The sequence below is a fragment of the Schistocerca americana genome, chromosome 7 (genome assembly GCF_021461395.2).
Source record: "Schistocerca americana isolate TAMUIC-IGC-003095 chromosome 7, iqSchAmer2.1, whole genome shotgun sequence".
In the NCBI taxonomy this organism is placed as follows: domain Eukaryota; kingdom Metazoa; phylum Arthropoda; class Insecta; order Orthoptera; family Acrididae; genus Schistocerca; species Schistocerca americana.
The window spans coordinates 427,978,035-428,004,213 of record NC_060125.1 but is presented as its reverse complement, the minus strand read 5'-3'; the positions used below and the strand labels follow the sequence as shown (position 1 = coordinate 428,004,213).

The 26,179-nt window shown below is 40.8% G+C and overlaps 1 protein-coding gene across 1 annotated transcript in view; it reads left to right on the top strand.

Annotated features, from left to right (window-relative positions):
• LOC124622582 (acetylcholinesterase-like) overlaps positions 1–25,330 on the top strand; it is a 109,644-nt gene extending 84,314 nt beyond the window's left edge. Inside the window, exons 8-10 of the mRNA XM_047148329.1 lie at positions 2,520–2,643; positions 15,345–15,471; positions 25,110–25,330. Of these exons, the coding sequence (XP_047004285.1) occupies positions 2,520–2,643; positions 15,345–15,471; positions 25,110–25,257 (399 nt within the window). The 3' untranslated portion in view covers positions 25,258–25,330. The remainder of the gene's footprint in view (positions 1–2,519; positions 2,644–15,344; positions 15,472–25,109) is intronic.
• The last annotated feature ends 849 nt before the right edge of the window (positions 25,331–26,179 follow it).

Below are 26,179 nucleotides of genomic sequence, written 5' to 3'. Positions count from 1 at the left end.
AAATGGGATATTTCTTCTCACCTCCCAGTGATACTTTGTTTCCGTTTTGCTTCCCTATTCCTTAGATAAAATGCAGAAACTTGTATCTTTCGAGGGTTTAGCTTCAGCTGGTTATCATCATGATAAACTATACAAGTTTCTTAATTTTTTTTCATGCTTAACACAACGCGTTTCTAGAATTTATTTTCATCTTGAAGTGCATTTGTTCACCTGCAAATTTATTGCGATATTTCTGTGTATGTTTTCCTGTCTCTCTTGCACTAAAGTTTTATTTTCGGTATTTTACTTCAATCGGAAAATAAAAGAAATCTTGTAATGTTTTTTATGCTAATGTTAGAGATAGTAATTTTGTTTGCCTGCTTGCAAGTATTGTGCCTTCATCATAACGCAGAATACTGCATTCATTACGCTACAGAGCTATGACGATATTATGGTTTTAGAAAGAGTCTGTAAACAGTTAGAGGTGTTACATTTTCTGCAGATTACTTTATATATCTAAAGTTGCAAATTACAAGATTTATTTTACACCTGTCGACTACTGAATTATTGATTATGTTCCTATTTTTGTAAATACTGAGTATAGTTTATGAGGAAATATACATGTTTATCTAAATTACTGCAGGTATCATGAGATGATGACTCATATGAAAAAAGTAACTGGTTTGCTGTCTACTTTCTCACTGAGAATTTTTACTCCTTGATTTCTTTAAGGCATACAAAAATTTCCACCTCCTTCGTTAAATGAATTTTATATGATTTTTGGAAGCGGTGGAGTATCTCAAGATCTTCGGTGTCTTTGAATGCATGTCCAATACATTTTACGTATGTTGCTACAGTTGATTTTGTGAATTGATTTCTTGTGGAACAGTTGATATGTTCAGTGCATCCACTTTGAGAAACCTTGAAAGTCTGTCCTATGACGTAGCTTTAACAAGTCTTATATGTGATTTTGTTCATTCCTGAGTCTGAGTACATATCTTTGTTGTTGTTTTTGGTACATACTAATTTCTGTTGTAATTTGTTGATTGTCGAGAAAGCTACTTTCAATTGACATGACCTACGTAAGTTTTCTGTTTTCAGAGGAACGTTACCTACGTAAGGTATGCTGGCCATGGAACTGATTGTACTTAAATTGAATCCTTCTAAAAACCCAGGAATTTCTTTCTTTTTTGTTACTTTTACTTGCATTTTGCCCACCATTTTTCTTGTACCTGCTGTAATCTAGTTTCTTTTATTGGTCACTGCTGTTCGATGTGGTGCTTTCGGAAATGATTCCTCATAATTTAAATGTTCTAAAGGAGTTACAGAATTTCTCATCTAAATCGTTTTCTGTATACACTTCATCCCAATTCTCGTCTAACAGCACCAGAAAAAAAAAAAAATTTTGTGTTGAGAAAGAGATTTTTCGTAGATTTGCCATTTGGTGTACTTACAGAATTCAGGTTTTGCTTTTAATAGTTTTCATATAGTATCAGGGAACCCAAGGTCTTTTACATGTACACTGCTGTGTTTCCTATCTATATTAGTAACAATGTCATCGGTTACTGATGCTGAGGTTTTTATTACTCTTGTGGAAACAATCCACATTTCACCATGATATGAAGTTTATGATAAACTGTTTGTCCCTTTATAGCAGGATAGCTAAATCAATTGTCGGATGCAAATCTCATTTCAATCGGATATGTGACAGCCAGTAATTATAACTTATCATGAAGTATTTGAAGTGTCGACAGAGTTGCTGGAACAGTATGACATGTGATCAGTTTAAGAAATGAAGAGTACAGGCATCAGTCAGCAATTAAAGGCTTCGTCTTTGTTGTGACTTACTAGCATTTTTACAACGGAAGAATTACTGAAATATAACATATAAAATAACGCCTGGGATGGGATTTGATTCTCACGCAGTCCCAGTATTTGTTTCCCACTTATTAATGTTTTCGCAACTGCCAATGGTTTGCATTTTTGTGTGAAACATTGCGCCATGATTTCTGCCCCTTATATCTGGCTAAGTAAATCAGTTCACTTGTGAGATAATAAGGACCTTCATCACCCATTAGGCCCTTTCTAGTAAGGCTCTGTGGTTCTGTGAGCGAGGGATCGGTTTAATTTCTATATAATTTTGGCATGCTGTTTATATTGTTATGTTTACAGAGAGAATATAAATGCAATGTTTGTTTGGAGGATTTAGAAATACGTGTGTGTGTGTGTGTGTGTGTGTTCCATCTCGCCTCCTAAACCACTGGACCGATTTCAATCACATTTGGTACACATATCCCTACAGCACTTAAAACATCGAGCCAGTGAAGCAAAACTGTTTCATTTCGTTACATAAAACTTTTTTTGAAATTTCCTTAAGTTTGTGAAACAATAGCGTGCTGGTACTTTTTCAATATCTTAAAAAAATGATTTTGATGTACAATATTTAAAAACCAAGTCTTATTCGTAACCGTAAAAGACAATGTCAGAATTCTATCCACACTATGATCGTATTGGAAATTTTCTGTTTCTTTTGTTTGCAGATGGTTTCGGACATGTACTTCATACAACCAGCTGAAGCACTCGCCAGAACAGTGGCCAATACGAGCGACCTACCAGTCTATTTGTATTACTTCGACTACGATGGCTACGGTGCTACACAATATGGTAGGTATTGTGATGAAACGGATTTTCAGTTACGCTGGTGGCCTTGCTATAGCAAAATTTATTAACGGCGTATCAAGGTGAGGTGATACAGAGGTAATCTGAATATGCTTTAGATGATGCGATATACTAGGAAGAATGAATGTTAAAGGGAAATAGTGTATTATGTAGCAGAAGGAAATATATAACGAGATGGCAGTAATTTCCAAACTGTGGCGAGCTATTAGATACGATTTCAGAACGTTTAGCGGATGGGGAAAAGTCTATGCATATGGGAAACAGGAAGACAATAAACTGTGAAATTCCTAGAGATTTACGGTTGAATTTAAATTTAGAAATTGTTCAGTCTGATATCTCGCAGGGGCTCAAAGAAATGTAATGACTACAGAGTGAGATGATAGGAGAAAGAAGGCTGGAAAATGTGAGAATGTCGTAACAAGAATGGTCAAATACAGGTGAGTGTTTTGCCTTTACAGCTTCACCTACTTAGGTTCCACGTCATAGTACTAGCAGATAGTAACAGTGACGGTTTCGATGACGAGTTCATGATTCAATATAGAATGGATCTATAAATCAAAGAAAGGTTAAAAATAATTTTGAGCCAAAAGGCTGTGTATTAGTTGTGACTAACTGCAGTCAAAGAATTCGCGACAAAGACATTAAATTCAAAGTTTGAATAAATTTAAAATTCAGAAAATTGATGTGTGAGCTCTGTACACCTCAAGTAATGTCAACATGGAATGGAATTAGTCTGAGGAACAGCACAGCAGATAGAGGGTGATGTTGTCTCAGTTCAAAAGGTAGGGATTTTGAGATTAGAAACGCGAGCAGTAACACATCTCCCGATATCTTATAAACGAACACTATCTGTAGGATTCAGTAAGAGATTTCCTTCTATGTGATGACAAGCGTACGTGAGGCGAGTTTGAGTGAGTGCCAGTTGCAACTTTTAGGATAAGTTCATCGTTAAAATACGTACGTAATCCTCTTAAGCCTAGCCGACACCGTCAGAGGCTTAGTATCACGCATGACAAGAATTTCTTAAACGTGAAAGACATCTACAGCTACACATACACTCCGCACCCCACCGTGAAGAGATTTTTCCCATTCTGTTCCCATATGTAGCCTGGGGAGAGTGATTGCCACAATGCGTTTGTGTTCCCTTAATACGTCAAAACTTGCCCTCGCTGTCCCTTCGGGAGAGACACGAATGGAGTTGTAATATGTTCTTAGAATCTTCACCAAAAGGTGGTTCTTAAAACCTGGAAAGTAGGCTTTCGAACTTAGATGGCCTCTATCTTCATGTGTCAGCGAGCTCTCGATTTTCAGCAACTTCGTGACTCCCTCCAATGGGTCAAACAAACCTGTTGCCACACATACTGCCCTTCATCGTGTACATTGAACATACACCCCTCTAGATCTATTTGGTATGGTACCCATACCCTTGAGCTACATACTAGGATAGGTCGAATGTGTCTTTTGAAAGCAATCGTCTTTGCAGACTGACTGCTTTTTCCTAGTATTCTACCAAAAGAGTCGAAGAATGCCACCTGATATACCTACAACTGAGCCCACCTGATGGTTTATTTTCACATCCCTACAAATTGTTGTACCAGGTATTTATATGTGTTGAGTGATGCTAGTATTGGCGCATTGAGATTGCAGTCATTCGATTCTACGTTGTTCGTTTTGTAATGTGCATGGTTTTACATCCTCGAGCATTTGAAGTGAGTTGCCAGACTTTCCACCAGTATGAAACTTATCAAGATGTGACTGAATATTTGTGTATATCTTTCCAGTCAGTTCTTCGCTGTAAGTAACTGCATTATCTAAGAAGAGTCAATGTTGGCAATATTGTATGCTGTGTCATTAATACACAACACGAACATCAAGAGTCCCAACACACTTGAATGTGGGACGCCTTAAGTTACTACTACATCTCTCGAAGAATATCAGTCCATGACAACACGATCTTACTTTCGATAACAAGTGTAAGTGCGATACTGAGTCAAACACTTTTAGGAAAAGAAACTGAATATACCTGACTGCCTTCATCCATGCCTTTCAGGATATTTTGTGACGAAAGTGCGAGTTGGTTTTCACATGACCGATGTTTTCGGAATCGATGCTGGTTGTCAAGGAGGAATTAATTCTGTACGAGGTAACTCATTACGTTTGAGCTCAGAATAGTTCCAATGTCAACAGCAGATGGATGTGAAAGATATATTTTGCCGATCGCTTCTCCTACCTGTCTTGTAAATACAAGTCACCAGTACTTTCTTCCAGCTATTAGGCACTGTTTTATGTTCGAGAGATTTTCGTTGTATAAGCTTAGAAGATAAGTAACTCAGCCGCAAATTCGGTATATAATCTCATAGGGATTGCATTGGGCCTGGAGCTTTGTTCAGTTTTAACTATTTCTGCCGTTTTTCAATGACACTGACAGTAATAACTATTTCACATATCTTCGGAGTATTAGGAGACTTAAACTGCCGTAATACTTCTGGATTTTCCTCTATAAAGGAAGATTTGAAAACAGAGCAGAATTTTAGATTTTCAATATGCTACCCTCGGTTTTGGTTTCTGTCGCTTCTGTGAGTGTCTCGACACTAACTGCTTCCACGAACTGTGTTTATATAAAAATGGTAGTGCTACACTTTACCTTCATTTGTTAACAACCTTCACTGCATACACACACATACACACACACACACACACACACACACACACACACACACAAGTGTTGCTACACGAAAATGTTTCGCGATGTGCCACAGTCGTATTATTATTACTCTCGTTTAGAGCATACAACGACGTACAAACAAAGAGAATTTCAGGTTTTTTTAGTCCATCTTTGTGCCCATGTTTTTGTCATTCCCGCAGTCCTTTTTATGGTCTTAGTATTAATTCTACAGTGAATTGGATACAGTACTACAATTTATTTAGTTAATATGATTGGTTCCATTCTTTTAAGATGGCTATATAATTTTTACCTATGTTTTTGCATGCAGATAAGTATTGGAATACTTTTGAGTTCCATATTTCCTACTACTACGTATTTTACATCTGTAGTGCATTTTGATCAAAATTTTTATGATAACATTTTGTTCTCTATATCAGTAATGTAAAATGGATTTTTCGGCCCGAAATTGCCAATCTCAATTTTGTTGTTACATTCTTTTTACTAAACATCTACTCTTTACATTGAAGTAATCCCTCATCTTATAGAATTTGTTCCTGGAGAGGTACTTTTTATCTGCTTTTTCAAATTAGTTTATTTCCTTAAGTAGTACACTGTGCAGTTTTATTCCCCGTAGAAAATGTTGTAGTGGGATTTTTGTTTATACCTTCTTGGTACCAGTTAAATTCTCAGAGATAGAGATGACTCTGTGTTAATCATGAAGCTATTTTATGTGCTTAACTGAGTTGTAAATATACTCACATGATGTACTTAAAACTCAATTGCTAAGAACAGATCTTTACAATGAACGTATTTAATATTTCTGGTGAATATCCACAACATGATATTGCAGTGCCTGTGTTCTTAAGAAGTGCAATGCAATGCTCTTTCTGACATGCATGCAACTGCTTTCAATTAAATTGCCCTTCCCTGTACTGAAATTACATAATGCATATGAGTGCACATTTTGAGGTATGAAAGAGAACATATGTAATCATGGATCTGGCCATGAGTCAGATTTTGAGGCATGAAAGACAACATATGGAATCATGGATCTGGCCGTGAGTCGTGCACGAACAGCCAACAATATTGCGCCGTACTTCTTAAGAACATAGGTACTCCTATACCGTGTTTGTCCGCCGATACGAGGGAGTGACTTTCAATTAAAATGTGTCACACCCCTCCCCCCGAACTACGGGAATTACATAAGGTGGACCACTGCTGGTTGCGACGCATGAAGAAACACATATGGAAGTTTGGGTCTGGTCGTGAGTCACGCACGGGTAGACAACGTGGTTCAGGTGACCCCTCACTTAAAGCGGGAATTCCGATTTCGGCCCACTCCGATACAAATTTTCATTGTCTTCATTCCATTATATAGCTAAGAGTTGTCCATATTCGCAACTGCCAATGCATTTCTCTTATCCACAATATCTTTTGCTGTAGTTTCAAAGTTGTATTCATCTTTCGTGCATTTGTTTCCCTAAAAAGAATGTCTAAAATTCACTCTCTGTAAATACGGAAATATATAATGGAAAGGGGCTACATCATGACTCTATGGACATAACTCTTTGATGACACTGTTTTTCTCAGGATTTTTCTATGTTTACACTGATTAAAAGACAATCACTATGCATTACTAGAAATTTTGTATTTCTTACACAGTCTACAGAAATACCATCTGCATTTACGTTAAGGTTTACAACAGATAACTATTCTATTGTGCGCTGAAACACAACTCATTGGAACATCATAACACCAGCCAAATTTACGAGACAATGGACGTGCCTGCTAACGAGATTGTGTCATTCAGTTTGTTGATAAGAATGTCTCATACTTGTCTTTTGATACACAATTTCATATTTTATTATTCGAATTTGTATCACGTATTTTTTTGGTTAATTCTGTTCGTAAACAAAGGAAATTGAAGAAATAATTCATTCGTTCGTTATTAATATTTTGTTTTGAGGTACGGTACATATTGTTTAACATCAGCACATTTGGGATGGTTAAAAGTTTTGCGTTATTTACTATTCAAATTCTCAGTATTGTAACTTGATTGTATGTCTCTTTTGTGTTATATGTGTCGAACAGTTTCTCTGCACGCAGGTATGGACTCAGACGTCTTTGATGAAAAAAGCTTTCACTCAACTAGCAGGCAAAATCATGCTGATTACTGCGTTTGAACTCTTGATACTTTAATTTGGATCATGGCAGGTGTAGATGGTGGCACTGTAGTTTTATGTTGCTAGCCACCACAAGGTCATAAATCTTGTTACCCTATGTGAATACTAGGAGGCTTGTTTATGCCACGTTGATTAGTCACTGAGACTGTAAATTGATTCTGTCAATGACAATAGCGATACAAAGGGAATTTCAATACCATGAAGGATAGAGTGGAGGCCCATCAATAAAACTGACTCACAGTAGACAATGAGACAGGGAGAAAGAGAAAAATAATAAGGGAAGCAGTCAGATGGACTGTAAGTGATCGGTAAGTGAGAGGAGAGCTCAGAAATACTAAAGAAGATGTGATTTTTAGTGCTGCTTCGCAGAAAGCGTTGTATCTTTGCTTTCTGCAATCAGATCAACCACCTGTCGACTCAGTTCTCTGACATTAATTAAATTGTCAATTGTCTTGCGATGTACTAATTTTTCATTCCATCTCAAATGGACTCCCCACGTCCGAAGCTGAAAACCTTAAGCATCATATTCCACTGCCTTCTCTGATCTCAACTTGAAAAAATTGCATTGACACCACCTCGGAGGGAATGTCGCTGCTGATAGCAAACACCGAGTGCTGAGATGATAACACAACGTTGGTTGTCGGGTTTTTTCTACATGCAAGGGTTAAGGCTAGTGGCTATTCAGCGCAGAATGATTGTTGAATTAAGGCTTTGCCTCAACGCCACTGAACGCGGAAGATCAAAGCTGCCGGTTGTCATCCGGTAGCCACACAGATGTGAGGTGATCAACACATAGTGTCAACATCCTATCAGCCACACATGCCTTCATGTAAAACTGACTTCACCGAGTGGTGAGATGAAAATGTTCTTCACCCCATTTCGTTGGCACAATTGCTGAGTTATGTCTGCGCCCAGTCAGAGTGATCTAAATTTTCACTTGTATCGTTGATCAGCGAATTATGATCCAGTAATGAATGTAAATGTTTCTTAGTGTTAAATATTTAAATCAGTGTTTTATCACAGCAGCCTGGTTAGTTCAAATTTATCTTCAATCAGTTCGTATTTATCTTGAGTATTAATAAAGCGCTTCAGCTGTACTTAGTCCTTCCTTATTAGGTCACTATCGATTTCGTGGCACTAAAAGCGACGTTTTCAGGTGAACATATAACACATTAGAGCTGAATTTACCACAGTTTGGCGCACAACGTGGGACGATATTATTTATTACTGTTAAATCAATTTACAACATCATTCTGCAACAAAAACAGAAAACCGTGCCCCATGGCATATCACAATTATTAGAACAGCAGAACCAACTTAAGAAGAAGAGATGGAATTAAACTAACCTTTAAAAACAATAGTATAATTCCAAATAAATTAAAAACAGCGACAGGAGAGAAAGGTAAATGTAAAAGCTTAGGGATCCATGAACTCAAATATAATAGCTGCAATTGTAAATATATTGAATTGATTGCCGAAGCTTTTAACACGGAAATCCTGTGTTATAATAAGAAAACAAAAAAATAGTCACACTCCCAGAAAGTCGTTTCACACAGGCCATATACACACTAACATACAGCAGACCACTAAGTAATGCACATACTGTACATTATAAATAATGAAAATTACATATCTGAAAAGAAACAAAAATACAACACACACACACACACACACACACACACACACGTGCGTACATACTTTAACACTTCCACTATCGCACATCCTCCATTGATATCCAGCCCAACATTCCACGACACTGCTACCCTTTACAATTCTCATGATCTCTCAGTTAAGCTAGCAGCAAGGTCAAGTGCAGAGAACAGCACGGCTGACATGCAATTCAAGGAATATCTGCACCAAAGAGTTCCGATTTCAGAAATGCCTATAGGAGCGTTTACAGAAGAACCAATGAAAATACATAAAACATAGGAGACGTAAAAGTAAATACTAATACTTCATTCTTAAGTTGTGAATTATGTAAATATTAACTAAAGCTAAAGATATTGTTATGAAACAATATGTAAACAAAGTGTCTCTAGTTCAGGTAACATGTACTTATCTCCTTTGTACACCGCTGGAGATGCCTAAAACGATTAGGTGAAAAAGTTTTCGACGGAAACAAAAAGAGATAAAGTCACCAATGGCGAATAATAGTTACTCTTATCTACAAGTTCAATAACTTTTGCAATAGAGTGAATGTAAATAAGTGCAACATAATTTTATCTGTATACATTTCGCCCCTAGGTTACTGTTATTCGTACATAAATATACACTCCTGGAAATTGAAATAAGAACACCGTGAATTCATTGTCCCAGGAAGGGGAAACTTTATTGACACATTCCTGGGGTCAGATACATCACATGATCACACTGACAGAACCACAGGCACATAGACACAGGCAACAGAGCATGCACAATGTCGGCACTAGTACAGTGTATATCCACCTTTCGCAGCAATGCAGGCTGCTATTCTCCCATGGAGACGATCGTAGAGATGCTGGATGCAGTCTTGTGGAACGGCTTACCATGCCATTTCCACCTGGCGCCTCAGTTGGACCAGCGTTCGTGCTGGACGTGCAGACCGCGTGAGACGACGCTTCATCCAGTCCCAAACATGCTCAATGGGGGACAGATCCGGAGATCTTGCTGGCCAGGGTAGTTGACTTACACCTTCTAGAGCACGTTGGGTGGCACGGGATACACGCGGACGTGCATTGTCCTGTTGGAACAGCAAGCTCCCTTGCCGGTCTAGGAATGGTAGAACGATGGGCTCGATGACGGTTTGGATGTACCGTGCACTATTCAGTGTCCCCTCGACGATCACCAGTGGTGTACGGCCAGTGTAGGAGATCGCTCCCCACACCATGATGCCGGGTGTTGGCCCTGGGTGCCTCGGTCGTATGCAGTCCTGATTGTGGAGCTCACCTGCACGGCGCCAAACACGCATACGACCATCATTGGCACCAAGGCAGAAGCGACTCTCATCGCTGAAGACGACACGTCTCCATTCGTCCCTCCATTCACGCCTGTCGCGACACCACTGGAGGCGGGCTACACGATGTTGGGGCGTGAGCGGAAGACGGCCTAACGGTGAGCGGGACCGTAGCCCAGCTTCATGGAGACGGTTGCGAATGGTCCTCGCCGATACCCCAGGAGCAACAGTGTCCCTAATTTTCTGGGAAGTGGCGGTGCGGTCCCCTACGGCACTGCGTAGGATCCTACGGTCTTGGCGTGCATCCGTGCGTCGCTGCGGTCCGGTCCCAGGTCGACGGGCACGTGCACCTTCCGCCGACCACTGGCGACAACATCGATGTACTGTGGAGACCTCACGCCCCACGTGTTGAGCAATTCGGCGGTACGTCCACCCGGCCTCCCGCATGCCCACTATACGCCCTCGCTCAAAGCCCGTCAACTGCACATACGGTTCACGTCCACGCTGTCGCGGCATGCTACCAGTGTTTAAGACTCCGATGGAGCTCCGTATGCCACGGCAAACTGGCTGACACTGACGGCGGCGGAGCACAAATGCTGCGCAGCTAGCGCCATTCGACGGCCAACACCGCGGTTCCTGGTGTGTCCGCTGTGCCGTGCGTGTGATCATTGCTTGTACAGCCCTCTCGCAGTGTCCGGAGCAAGTATGGTGGGTCTGACACACCGGTGTCAATGTGTTCTTTTTTCCATTTCCAGGAGTGTATTTATTGCTATGACTGGAGTGCAGAGTATTGACAAGATATCTAAATCCTGCTCTTAAAAATCATGGCAATGAAAGTGAGCTGCAAGCAGACCTCCCGCATTGGAATCTGACACTTGCCACCGTTTTCATCACGCAACCGTCTCCTTCGCGCGCTTCCTCCAGTAAACGTTGTGCGAGAGGGATTCCACATGTAAGCCACACGTGCTTCATTCCCGCAGGGTAGATTCGCAACAAGAGTTCCAATCTTTCAACAGGTCTGGCTTATCGCTCAGTCCGCAGCTCGTGGTCTTGCGGTAGCGTTCTCCCTTCCCGCTCACGGAGTCCCGGTTACGTTTCCCGACGGGGTCAGAGATTCACCTTGCCTCCAGATGACTGGGTGTTGTTGTGTCCTCTTCTTCATCATCATTCATCCCCATTACGGTCGGAGGAAAGCAACGGCAAACCACCTCCGCTAGGACCTTGCCTCGTCGGCGCTGCGGATCTCCCCGCTCCTCGGATTATGGGACCTCATCATCATTTCACGTCAGTTTCTACGAGGGTCAGTCAAAAAGTAATGCCTCCTATTTTTTTTCTACGTTTAATTGTCAGGAAATTTAAATGCAATTACATAGGTTGAAAACCACAACATTGAGGATCATTTTGTCATTTTTCAATGTAATCTCCGCCCATCTCTACAGTTTTGGTCCATCTTTGAACAAGGGCATGTATCCCAGCACGGTAAAAATCACAGCTCTGCTTCCTAAGCCATTGACGCACGGATGTTTTGACGGCCTCCTCATCTTCAAAATGAATCCCACGATGAGCTTCTTTTAGTGGCCCGAACAGATGGAAGTCTGATGGTGCCAGGTCAGGGCTGTATGGGGGATGAGGCAAAACTTCCCATCCAATTTTGACAATCTCGTCAGAGGTGTGACGACTGGTGTGTGGTCTTGCATTGTGATGCAAAAGAAGAACATCTGCCATTGATTTTGTTGGGCGAACTCGCTGAAGACGTGCTTTAAGTTTGTTGAGGGTTGTGACGTATTGAACAGAATTTATTGTGCATCCCTGCTCCAAAAAATCAACCAGAATCACACCCTCTGTATCCCAGAAAACTGTTGCCATAACTTTCCCTGCCGATCGCACAGTTTTGAATTTTTTTTTCCTCGGCGAGCTTGTGTGACGCCACTCCATTGACTGCCTCTTTGATTCGGGTTCAAAAAAATGCACCCATGTTTCGTCCCCGGTCACAATTTTTTTCAGAAACTCATCTCCCTCCAAACGGAAGCGCTGCAAGTGTTGGGAGGCTATTGTTTTCCTTGCCTCTTTATTCTGATCGGTTAACATTCTTGGAACCCACCGTGCACAAACTTTTGAGTACACCAATTGTTTAATAATCGTGATCACACTGCCTTTACTAAGAGAAATAATGCGACACACTTCATCTGCAGTCACCCGACGGTCACCACGAATGATGTCATCAACTTGCTGAATGTTGTGTGGAGTCACTGCACTCACCGGCCTGCCGCTCCGCTTTTCGTCAGTCAACGGTGTTTGCCCTTCAGCTTCCTTACAACGACGAACCCATCGTCTAACAGTGCTGACATCCACTGTCACAACACCATACACCTTCTTCAGTCTTTCATGAATGCGTATGGGCGTTTCACCTTCTGCATTCAAGAATTCAATCACACAACGCTGTCTCAAACGAACATCGATGTCGGCCATCTTACAAACTTCTGCTGTGCTGCCACCTGTTGACACAGAAAGTTACTACTGCAGTGGATTGCAGAAGAAGGTTTGAGGAATGGCGCCAAATTCAAATTTTTCACTTAACTTAATTTCTTTAAGTAGAAAAAAAATGGGAGGCATTACTTTTTGACCGACCCTCGTATATCTACATCTACATGGATACACTGAAAATCACACTTAAGTTCCTGGGAGAGGGTACATCGAACCACCTTCACAATTCTCTATTATTCCAATCTCTTATAGCGCAGGGAAAGAATGAACAGCTACATCTTTCCGTACGAGTTCTGATTTCCCTTATTTTGTCGTGGTGATCATTTCTCCCTATGTAGGTCGGTGTCAACAAAATCTTTTCGCATTCGGAGGAGATAGTTGGTGCTTGGAATTTCGTGAGAAGATTCCGTCGCAACGAAAAACGCCTTTGTTTTAATGATGTCCAGCCAAAATCCTGTATTATTTCAGTGACACTCTCTCCCATATTTTGCGATAGTACAAAACGTGCAGCCCCTCTTTGAACTTTTTCGAAGTGCTCCATCAATCCTATCTGGTAAGGATCCCACACCGCGCAGCAGTATTCTAAAAGAGGACGGACAAGCGTGGTGTAGGCAGTCTCCTTAGTAGATCTGTTACATTTTCTAAGTGTGCTGCCAATAAAACGCAGTCTTCCCCAGCCTACGCCACAACATTTTCTGTGTGTTCCTTCCAATTTAAGTTAATCGTAATCGCAATTCCTAGTATTTAGTTGAATTTACCGTCTCTAGATTTGACTGTTTTATCGTGTAACCAAAGTATGACGGATTCCTTTTAGCACTCATGTGGATGAGCTCACCTTCGTTATTTAGGGTCAACCGCCAGTCTTTTCTAAATCGCTTTGCAGTTTATTTTGATCTTCTGATGACTTTATTAGTCGATAAACAGCAGTGTCATCTGCAAACAACCTAAGATGGCTGCTCAGATTGTCTCCCAAATCGTTTATACAGATAAGGAACATCAAAGGGCCCTATAACACTACCTTGGGGAACACCAGAAATCACTTGTCTTTACTCGATGACTTTCCGAAAATTACTACGAACTGTGACCACTCTGACAGGAAACCATAAATCCAGTCACATAACTGAGACGATATTCCATAGGCAAGCAATTTCACTACAAGCCGCTTGTGTGGTACAGTGTCAAAAGCCTTCTAGAAATCCAGAAATACGGAATCAATCTGAAATCCCTTGTCAATAGCACTCAACACTTCATGCGAATAAAGAGCTACTTGTGTTTCACAAGAACGATATTTTCTAAATCTATGTTGACTGTGTGTCCATAGACCGTTTTCTTCGAGGTAATTCATAATGTTCGAACGCAATATATGTTCCAAAGTCCTGCTGCAAATCGCTGTTCGTGGGTGTGAAAATAAGACTACACAAGCATTAAGATAATCATGTCCATTGATAAAGACAGCCACAGCGGCAGGCAAATAGAAAGAATGCTATGTTCCATCGAAAAATACACTTCAGACTATAAGTATCCTATCAGATGTTACACGTCCCTGAGACGTTGGGCGACAGACAACGGGATCGGCATATGGATAATCTATTCTCTCAAAGATTAACACAAAATTCAGACGTTTAGATTAAAATACCACGTCGGAAATAAATAGCTCCTGCAAACAAAATTAACTTCTACCAAGCCAGTTAGACCTGGTAGAAATTAGAGGAAACGAGGTAGAAGTCAGTAGGAATGTCTTCGACGTTGGTGCAGAAGCCGTAGAATGGCCATGTTGCTTGTTGGTTGTGACAATAATGTAACGGCTTTCGATACATACAAGATAATCTACGACTATATAGTCTTGGAATGTGTTTCCCCAGTCGCGGTACCCGTTGTCTTTTTCACTGCCGTTGACGAACGACCTCCTTCGCTTCCTACAGAATACTCGCTGTTGTTGGCACTGATACTTATTAGAATTTAACGTATTGTAGACGACGTGGTTATTAGAGGCTATATTTGACAATCGCGTTGTTATCTTTAAATTTAACTGTGTATAGAAACTTAGCGCAATGTGTGAAACTGTGAATGTAGAAAGAAACAAAAATTGATCTTCCAGGAAGGAAACTTTAAGTTTTATCACACTTCTGCATCAGTCTCATCGCAGACAAACAATCATATACATGTATGGAACCCAACCTTCCTTAAGTGTCTGAGAAAGAATTTAATCTAGAAATAAATGAGGATTTCTGGCCCCTCGCTATTATGTATCTGGTCCAGAAAAGAAGTTGGACGATTCAGGAAGCGACAGGCTACAACCGTGCCCCAAAACTCATCTTTTACATTAACATGAAATAAATCTGTTTTGAATGAAAGTGTTGTCTTCTACGTATTTTTAATTTGCATCAAGAGACATTTTTTCTGACACAGATGCCTATTGCAGGTATGGGCCACGCAGCAGAAGCAAGTTACCTTTTCCTCCAGAATGGGCCAGACAAGGATCCGAATTCTAACGACGGAAAGGTGACTGAGCTGCTGACCAGTCTGTGGACAAATTTCGCTAAGTACGGGTAAGTAAATACACGCTGTTATTTCAGTTAATTATTTTGATGTTGGTTTCGGATATGAGTCTCATAGCTGGAGGTACAGTGTGCCTATTTTACTTCAAAACTCCACATTTTTATTTTATATAACGTTAATTGAGCTATAAGCCACTACAGACTCCTCATCCCCCCCCCCTCTCTCTCTCTCTCTCTCTCTCTCTCTCACACTCACTCACACACACACACACACACACACACACACACACACACACGTCGTGTTAGTTTGAGCTTAATATCCCTTCTCAAACCCAGCCATTTCTGTCTTCCTCTGTCTCTCTTTCTCTCTATCTCTTTCTCTCTTTCAATTCTGTCTTATTTCAACGACCAACATTGTCTATAGATCTGTCCATTACGGTAAAATATGAAAAGCTCCATTATTCTTTCGTTATGTTTTCATTCATTCCATTGTTCTTAAAACAGCTTCAGAACAGTTCAAATTATTCTTTCAGTCACCAGCTATTATATACATTATTCTTTAAAGCGCCACATAGTATGCATTACTCGTAAATTACTCAATAACATAAAAATTTTCTCACGACTAATTAATAACCATGTACATTACAATGAAATGAATACCCGTATCTGCATACAGGCGTTGCTATAAGTCAACGGGGACAGTTTAAAATGTGTGTCTCCGACCGGGACTCGAACCCGGGATCTCCTGCTTATATGGCAGACGCTCTGTCCAACTGCAGGAAAGAACAGATATCATCTTCATATATGAGTATAGTGCGGGACAATAATTTGGGAATGTGGGCCTCACGGGAGGCGTGCCAGAGATAAGTCCCTGCAGTCACACTATCCTTTGTGTCCTCGGTGGCTCAGATGCATAGAGTATCTGCCCTATAAGAAGTAGATCCCGAGATCGAGTCCCGGTCGGGGCACATATTTTCAACTGTCCCCGTTGACTTAGATCAACGCCTGTATGCAGTTATGGGTATTCATTTCATTGTAATTACATTCTAACTCGCTGTATGGTCACCGATGGTATCTGTTCTTTCAGACATGTCCGAAAGAACAGATACCATCTTCATATGTAATATCAATATAATTAACGTTCTATTATACACAGCTGGAAATGTGGTCGAATTCATTACATATGACCGGGCAAAACCAGTAAAAAGGAACGCCTATACATAACGGTTCAGATAAATTCGTGAATGTATAGAGCGCACATTGCCTATGTTCTTTACCGCCATAACGTCACAATGAAGTTGAGTGCGGAAAAGAGCGCGTCGACGTCGAATATAGGTGTAAATCGAATGAAGAACTGCTTCACACGTTAGTGGTAGGTTCCATACATGTTCTCACGCTATTTTTGGATGGTTCTGCGTTTAAATTCTACTAAACCTCGCAATATAACAAAGAAGGAACTTCACGTCTGAGCATTCCGTCGACCGCGAGATCGTAACTGACGGAGTGCAAGCGTGGAATGTGGAAGTATCGCGAAAATACGTGCTGTGTTCTCCTCAGAATGACCATCCCAGCATTGACTTTAATCAATTTGGGGAAAAAATGAAAACATAAGTCTGGATGGCGAGATAGGCATTTGAAACAGCTCTACTTCCGACTGAGCCCGTTGTTGTAGCACATGCCAAATTAGTTCCCTCACTTAAACAGAACCCATTTTTGTGGTTGATACAAATGCAGTGGTAGAAACATTCTCAAGCGACAGTTCATTATAAATTTATAATAATGAATTAAAAACACACAACGCTTGTGTAATATTTTACAGTATTCAGTTTTAACTGCCCGGTTTCCTGCTAGTAGGCCAGCAGGTTCCAGGATAAAACTGCGTGTCTGTAAGTTTTGTGAGATCAAATGTTTTAAAAAGGTGTAGAGGGGAGGATTTGCCACGTCATCGGCACAACTAGCCCGCAAGAATTTGTAACTTACTTTGATAACCATCCAGAAAGTAGCCTAACTTTATTCCAATGATCCACATTTCAAATCGCCTAAACTGAAAATGTTAGTCATTGTCTTTATCTTGGAAATGACTACGGAAGAAATGGCGATAAATTAAAATTTCATTGTTATAGGCAATAAATTATATCCAAAAATTCAATTGCTTGATAAGTACAAAACTTCTATAAAACACATTAGTTTTTACTAATCTAAGCTGTACTTGGCACAGTTCACTTCCTAAAGTTTCTCAGAATTCGTCTCATGTTCATTATTGTTCTGAAGCTAACAGTTCTAATGACTGGAAGTATTGTTTGTTGATCGCCTAAAAGTAGTATAATATATTTCTCCACTTGTCACACGGTTTTAGAATATGATGAGCACCACCCAAACGACGTTGACCGAAAAGGCGTTTCAAGTATGACATTTGAAGTATGGCAGTTCCGTGAACGTTCACGTCTGTCATTTCTATTAATTCGCTATCTTAAAGTTTCTCGATATCACTCAAGGACAGGGCACCAAGAATTCTCCTCAAGAGCCGTGCCCTGTCACAAGTGACGTAGCACACATTTCCCCCACCGCCACTGTACACTGACCATGAGGAGGGCGAAACTGAGATTGCTCTGCACTAAAGTGGCAATGTACTCGCATTGCATACAACTTCGTTCGACATTTCACATTTCTCAACAACGAAGGTCACAAACAATCAATTTTGGCGCACGGAAGACATAATATGATTTTTATCTGATACAGACTGTCGGTATGTGGACAGGTGCAGACGATTTCACGGATTTTCCCACGCAGGTTGCCACGTAACCGTGATTTATTACCTTCGTAATCGAAGAAAGATCTTAAATATTTTAGTACTTTCGCAATCTCATCAAGCAGGCGTGAAAACCTTATCTGAGGAAAACAATGTAGATGTCCGGACAGTTCTAACATAAAACGATTTGTCACAAAAACGGGAATTACAGTGCATATTAATCAGTTACAGCTGCATATGCACAGGTACGCTTTCAAATGGAACGGCAAACGGTCTCGAAACCAGCAGGAAAACAGACATAAGATTGTCGGTCCTCAAAACGTTTAGAAAACTATCCTTGTAATTCCTTCACGACCGTAATAAATTCATCAAACCTTGCGTTTTCTTTAACGCCAGTGAGGTTGGGAAACAAGACTCTGTCAGAATTTGTTCCTTCTACAATCTCTTTTTAAATGCATACTCATCAAATCAGAAAGAAGTTATTTCTCACCTTGCAATGCCTTATTCCGGGTAGTGGCCAGTCAAGTACACGTAAAATTCAAGGCCTGCAATGCAATCCGGACGTCCTAATTATCTGTCCTGCATTCTTTTTTCCTTCAGAAATGAAAAGTGGGTTTCAAATTGAAAATCATTGCGGACATTCTGATTTAACCAACATACTTTGCAGTAATACTTCAAGCCTCCGCACTCTTCATACAGTTCCATCGTCAACTGTTGCAACTGACAGTGGAATAATGCGTGTGCCTTCAGAAATTTTGTTATTCGCATTACCAGTTTCTTTACGTCATCCATGCTCGCAAATTTAGCAGAATGTGTTTCTTGGTGTACAGAAAAATGAGTCCCGTCCGTCGATTGTTTTAATTTGTTGCTTTTTCATGGTCAACTACTTTTTTAAATTCTTTTTTCAATGTATTGTAATAGCTACATCATCTACATCAAACCCCGCAAGCCACCTAATGGTGTGTGGCGGAGGGTACTTTCGGTACCACTGACTGGTCCCTCCAACCGTGTTCCACTCGCGAATGGTGCGTGGAAAGAATGATTGTCGGTTAGCTTCTTTATTAGCTCTAATTTCTCGAATTTTCTCCTCGTGGTCAATAGGCGAGATGCATGTGGGGGGAAGCAATATGTTGTCTGACTCCTGAAAAGTGCTATCCCGAAATTTCAATAGTAAATCTCTCCGTGGTGCACAACGCTTCTCTTTTAACGTCTGCTAGTGGAGTTTGGTTAGCATCTCCGAATGCTCAGTCGCCAGCTTAAGGGTACCGGTGGTGAAACCTACTGCTCTTCGTTGGATCTCCTCTATCGCCTCTATCAGTCCTACGCAGACGGGAATCCAAGATAGATGAACAATACTCAATAATCGGGCGAACAAGCGCCTTATAAGCAACTTATTTCGTGGATGAGTTACTTTTCCTTAAGATTCTTCCGATTAGTCTGGTGCCTGCTTTTCCCACGATTTGTTTTATATTGTCATTCCGCTTAATATCGCTCTGGATATTTACGCCTAGATATTTTACAGCAGACACTGTTTCCAGGTGTTTGCCATCAATAGCATTGCTGTACGATAGTGGATTTCTTTTCCTATGTATGCGCAATATGTTACATTTATTTACGTGCAGGGTCAACTGCCTGTGTCTTTACCATTCATTCTCTGTAGGTCGTTCTGCAAATTCTTACTAACTTTTGGAGTTGCTACCTTGTTATAGACAACTGCATCACCTGCGAATAAACTTAAAGAGCATCCGACGCTCTCTACTAGATCATTTACATATATTGTAAACAGCAACGGTCCTATCACATTTCCCTGTGGTACTCCGGATATTACCTTTACATCTGCCGATTTAGTTCCGTTAACACCGACGTGTTGAGTTCTATCTGCAAGGAAGTCTTGAATCCAATCGCAGGTCTGGTCCAATATACCATAGGCTCGTACAGTTTTCGTTAAATGGCAATGCGGGACAGTGTCAAATGCCTTACTGAAATCAAGGACCACGTCATCATCCCGAGCGCCGTTGTCCACTGGAAGAACAGAGTGAGCTGAGTTTCGCACGATCTGGCCGAAATGGCTCTGAGCACTATGGGACTTAACATCTGAGGTCATCAGTCCCCTAGAACTTAGAACTACTTAAACCTAACTAACCTAAGGACATCAGGCACATCCATGCCCGAGGCAGGATTCGAACCTGCGACCTTAGCAGTCACGCGGTTCCAGACTGAAGCGCCCATAACCGCTTGGCTACAGCGGCCGGCCTTAGCAGGATCTCTCAATGCGGAATCCATGTTGATTTTTATGGAGGAGATGTTCAGTTTCCAAAAACGTCGTAATTCTTGAGCATAAAACATATTCCATAATGCTACAACAGACTGATTTGAACGATATAGTCCTATAATTGTGTGGATCTGTCTTACGGCCTTTCTTAAAAACGGGAATGACCTGCGCTTTTTTCCATCCGTTAGGTACCTTTCGTTGTTCAAGCGATCTACGATAAATTAGTGCTAGAAAGGGAGCAAGTTCTTTCCCATAATCTTTATAGTCTGATAGGTATCTCATCTAGTCCTGAAGTCTTTCCGCTACTGACTGACTGTAGCTGCTTTTCAATTCCGCGATCGGTTATTTCAATATTTGCCATTTCGATGTTTCCATCAGAGAAAAACACTTTCTGCCCCAGTCCATCACTCAGGCGTTTTCACAAAGTCCTTTTCAGTTACAGAAACCTGGTTCTGGAGTGACTTCCATCACTGCACCAGAGAACTGGATTACACCTATAGCTTCAAAAGATAGTTAATGACGTATCTAATGAAACAACAGTAATATGTCTACCTTTGTCCCTGTAAGTACCCGTTACTACGTTACTTCTTTCCTACCAAATTTTCTTCATTTCCCAGTGCTACTAGATGGTGCAGTCCACCTGAATTTCTCTCCCTCATCTCCCAGTAGTCAGAAAATAGGTGTTTTGTACCCCTATAAATACATCTATATCTGCCACTATCATTATTATCGTCATTATTATTATTATTAGCAGCAGCAATAGCAGCAGTAGCAGAGTACTGCTAGAACTCGTAGTACCAACTTTATTAACTCTTAGTCAGTGCTGCACTGTCTGACGAAGAGAGTTAAGATACGAGAAGACTTAATTTGGTGCCAATGTAGCTTCATCCTTCCACACAGCATCGGCGGGCGTGTAAATTCTCTGTGACAGGTGGAATAGCCACACAAGTGTATCAGAGATGTTGGTATTGAGTGTTCTTACGAGACCTCTAGGGTATATAAGGGGCTGAACTGCGTCAGATGAAGAGTGACGGCTGCGAAGGGCATAGGGAATCCCGTACTCGTATGAGACAGCGTTATGAGCACGCGACGGAGTTTGACAGGGGTCTTACTGAGGGTCTCCTTTTGGCCAGCTGGTCGAAATGTGTAGTATCCAGATTTGTGAAGCATTCGGCTTTGACAGTGGAGCTATGTTGGCCAATGTGGGAACATGAAGGACGGCATAATCGCCGTCAAGGTTCCGTTCGACTACATTTGACCATCACAGGGGACGATCGCCGACTGCACGCTAAACATGTCGTAACCACTGCATATCTACAACTGTTATGCCAGAACACGTAACGGACTCACTGCAACATTCTGTGTCACCCCGCTCTATTGGTGCGAGACAAGTAGTAGCCAGAATAGGCACTTACCGTCCCGTGCGTAGCCTTCCGTTAACACTGTAACGGTTCCACGGGTAACCTTAAAAAGGCAACCGTTGCTAACATTATACCTTTGCGAGGAATTTTTTTAAAGTTGTGACCGTGAGATAACCTAATAGAAACAGAAGAATCAAACTTGGATTCGTTTCCGAAACTCTTCAGCAGAGCATAAACAACAGTAAACAGGTGGGTCAGGAACAGACATTCTCCCAGCACAAAAGTAAATTGTGACATTACATATTATAACAGGTCGCCAGCCTATTTAGGCATTCTTGTGTCAAGCAAAATGATAAAGCAGAGGGCAGTGCTAAGCCTAACCTAAACTTCATCGACACACACGCTAAAATCTACCCTTATACCTGTTCTAACCTTGCAGATAAATGTCCTACTAACAAACAAATTGCCAATGAGAAAGTAACCATTAACGTATGGCTCTCAACAACACGTTCCTCAAATTAACTGGGTGTAAAAGTTTATAAAACAATTACCGACACACATGAAACTAGTAGCAACAATGAAAAGGGAAAAGCTTGAAATGAATCTGAATTTAAATCAGGGGTCTGCTAATGATTATAATCTCTAACTTCATTGCTTAGTACAGCTTCTGCATGACTGTGGATTAACCGACATGCATTAGAATAGATAACACAGTAAATAGTTCTTTCGTGAACTCGGTTTGAAGCAATTAAACAGAATCCAAATCTAGCTACGCTGTCTCTGTAGGGGCCCTTGCATTGCTTCATTAACTATCCTAGTACATGAAGACCCTTAAACTTTCATTGTTTGAAGAACCATGCTCATTAACAAAAGTTCACAAGTATGTAAGAGAAATGGTAAGTATTCTTATCATTAATTACTAATTAAGTAAAGCAGAACAAACTATAACACTTTAAATATCAAATGTGCTTTCATAAGCAGTCTTTTGATCTACTCAAAAGTGTAATTGATTGTGCAAATGACAACGCAACATTAAATTCAAGTTCAACCACTTTCTAACAATAAATGTAACACGGAATTAGATTCACTAGGATAGGATTCCTGTCCAGGTTTGCGATTTGGTTTAAGCACGGGTGTAAGATAGAGTTTTTAGCAACACCACGATTGTTATTAAAATCAACCAAATTTCACAAATACCTGGTCCATTTACAGAGTGCCAAATATAGACAATTTAGTGGAAGGCTGATGGTACTGGCTATTAACCTGGTGGCGATGCAATCGTAGCAATACTCTTGGTCTCGCCTTGTTACATATATTCTTGGCGTCGGAATTATATTTTTATAGGGCCAAAAACCATGTCGTGATAATGGTATCACGAAATGCAGCATCCGAAACTCATAAATACTGCCCTTAAGCTCCTCTAGCCTCAGAACTCCAAAAATATGAGCTACTGCTAGCAAGGTGTTAACCATAGCAGTGCTCAGCCCAAACTCCTTACTCATCACAAAGGACGAGTTTCCACTTGAGCGCCAACCACAAATTTTCCACTCCGCCAGGCTACTTCCGTAGCTGCGGGGCTTCCCCACAACTTTCACATTCAACTCTGTGTTCCCTAATTATGGACCAAGTCATCTACAATACATTACATAACAATCATTCCATTAGGTATTTAAATCCACAACCCTAATTTAAACAATATCGTTCAAAAGTTTCACATAACTAAACATGTATACATAGTCAAAGAATTTCCATGACAGATACAACATTATACATCAGCAATACTACAAACTGCTTTAGAAATATCGAAACAGGTACAAAATAGATCAAAAATAGGTGTTACAACACAACAACACGAACTGCTGCGTTTGAAGTGTTGCCGTGGCAAGGAAGCATGAACTACTGATGAACGACATCGCAGAGGCTTCAGCGATGAATCTCGCTTCTGCACTACTGGTGATGACTATCATCGACGAGTATGGCAGCAGCCTGGAGAGAGGTCCCATTCTTTCAATGATTTGGAGAGACACAATGGTGTTACCCCTGGCGTCGTGGTGCTAGTATCCGTTGGGTATACCGTCAGGTCACAGCTTGGTGAGTGATAGAACTCGGGCGGCAAAATGGAATGTCACTCATCTCGTGTGCCCTCACGGGTTATGTCTCATGCGACAGTATCGTAGTTCGCTTTTTCGACACGACAGTGTTCGTGTCTATATGGAAGTTGTCTCTCCGTATCATCCGCGTGATGTTGAGGTACTCCAGTGACCAGTATGATCCCCAGATCTATATGGAACTAGGTCGGACATGTCTCCGTCCTAGTGTCAGCATCCAGGATATCATGGGCCATTTACAACAGTTGGGAGCAATTTTGCCTTAGGAGAGGATACAGAGACTATGAAACTATACTCAACCTAATCAGTGCATACATTCAGACCAGAGGATGTGAAACATCATTCATACCGTTAAGTTGGCTAGTTGTAAATTTGACTCGATTTTCTAATGACTGAAACATCACATACCCTCATACCCTCTCAACCTCACCAAAGAAGCTTCATTTCGTTTCCGCGTCCTTTTTTGGATGGTACTTAACGGTGTATTTATTAACACTGTGTATACGTACATCAAATCTCTTTTACTCACACAAACCCAATTTTATTATTGTTTGTCACGTAAAATTATTGTTACTTCTCAAGTAACAATAATATAAAAACAATACCACATATGTGAAATTCTGGTCCGATAACAGAGAGGGCCTGAAGCCACTAATCCGATCCGGTTAAATATATAAGCAGGAGGAAAATCTATGAAGTAATCTGGAAGGGTTTATTTGCAGTGTCTGCTGTTAGTAGTTGTGAATGAGGATACTGTGTCTGATCATTCAGTAAGAAATTTGGGCAAATAAGGATGTGTTCATTAATTTCCATTTGTGGATGATCCACCTTGTACCTGTGGTCCTCCTGAAGCAGCTTGCTTGCAAAAATAGTATGTTTTTCTAAGCCTCCAGCATCAATAGTGTTCCTTGTAGCGGATGGATACTGCCCTACCAGAACACGGAGACTTGAGGCAGACAACTTTTTCACATTATCTCATTCACGTAATGTGTTTTTCATTCATAATCTATAAAATATTGTACCATGAACCAGCAGATTATATGTTTTCATAGTCACTGATGTTATATAAGTGGGAGTGAGCATCCTATGTATGAGCAAACAGGCTGTACCATGGTGAGTTCATCTTTATAAATGGGAGGCATACCTGTCCGCTGGTAGTGGCACCATCGTATTTAATTATGTATATTTTGTTTTTGCAGCGATCCGGCGCCAGGTGGAAGTCCAGTAACGTGGGACCCGTTCACGGCGGACACTGCGAATTACCTGGACATGAAGCTGGAGTTTGTCACACGGCAGGATCTCCTCAAGGAGCGTATGGACTTTTGGAAACAGATCCTGCACCAGTAGAATACCACCTCTCAGTACTCTGTATGTTGCTGAATGTGTGAATAAATTTTACCCTCTAATGATAACTTAGAAATGGCGTTGTACAGTAATGCTGTTTAGAAGAGCAAAGCATTATCATTCTCTACAAAGTCCGTTACCTATTATAAAAATGTATGTGTGTGTGTGTGTGTGTATGTGTGTGTGTGTGTGTGTGTGTGTGTATGTATGTGTATGTGTTTTATGTTGCACATCTCCTAAACCACTGTACCGATTTCAACCAAACTTGGTAAATATATCTAGCAACAATCGCTGTCGGGGTAAGAGCCACTTACCCATCACACACACACATAAAAAAAAACTTTTTATATCTGGGATCCACTTTATAAAAGACATCATATTTACGGCAGTGACTAACACTTTCTTTATTTCACGACTGCAATTTGGGCCTTAGGCCATTTTTTTTTCCTTTATTTTATTTCAATTCCCCTTCGGGGCGGGTTGGCAGCAGCATATGCGCTGCTCTTCAGCCGAAAGACATAGAACAAACAAGAGAAGACATTTAAAAATAACAAAGGCGAGAATATGGTGAACATAGATATAAAAAGGGGGAACATCATGGAAGACAATAACCAAAAAAATGGGGTGACCGCAAAATGGAGATAAAAAACTGTGAAAACTGTTTAAAAGTAGCACACACACAAAGCCCCACACTGCGACAATTAAAAGAACATAAGGCACAGTATGACTGGAGCATAAAAGGTATCGACGGATGGCGTAGCACTTAACAAGCACTGACGGTGAACCTCAAGGCAGTACACAATTAAAATCACACCTCTTGCCGCACAGGAGGAACAGCACTAAACACAACACTGATGTGGCACACTGACGATTATCAAAACGGAGGATCTGCCAGGTGCAAGGAGATGAGGGAGACTGGAAGAAG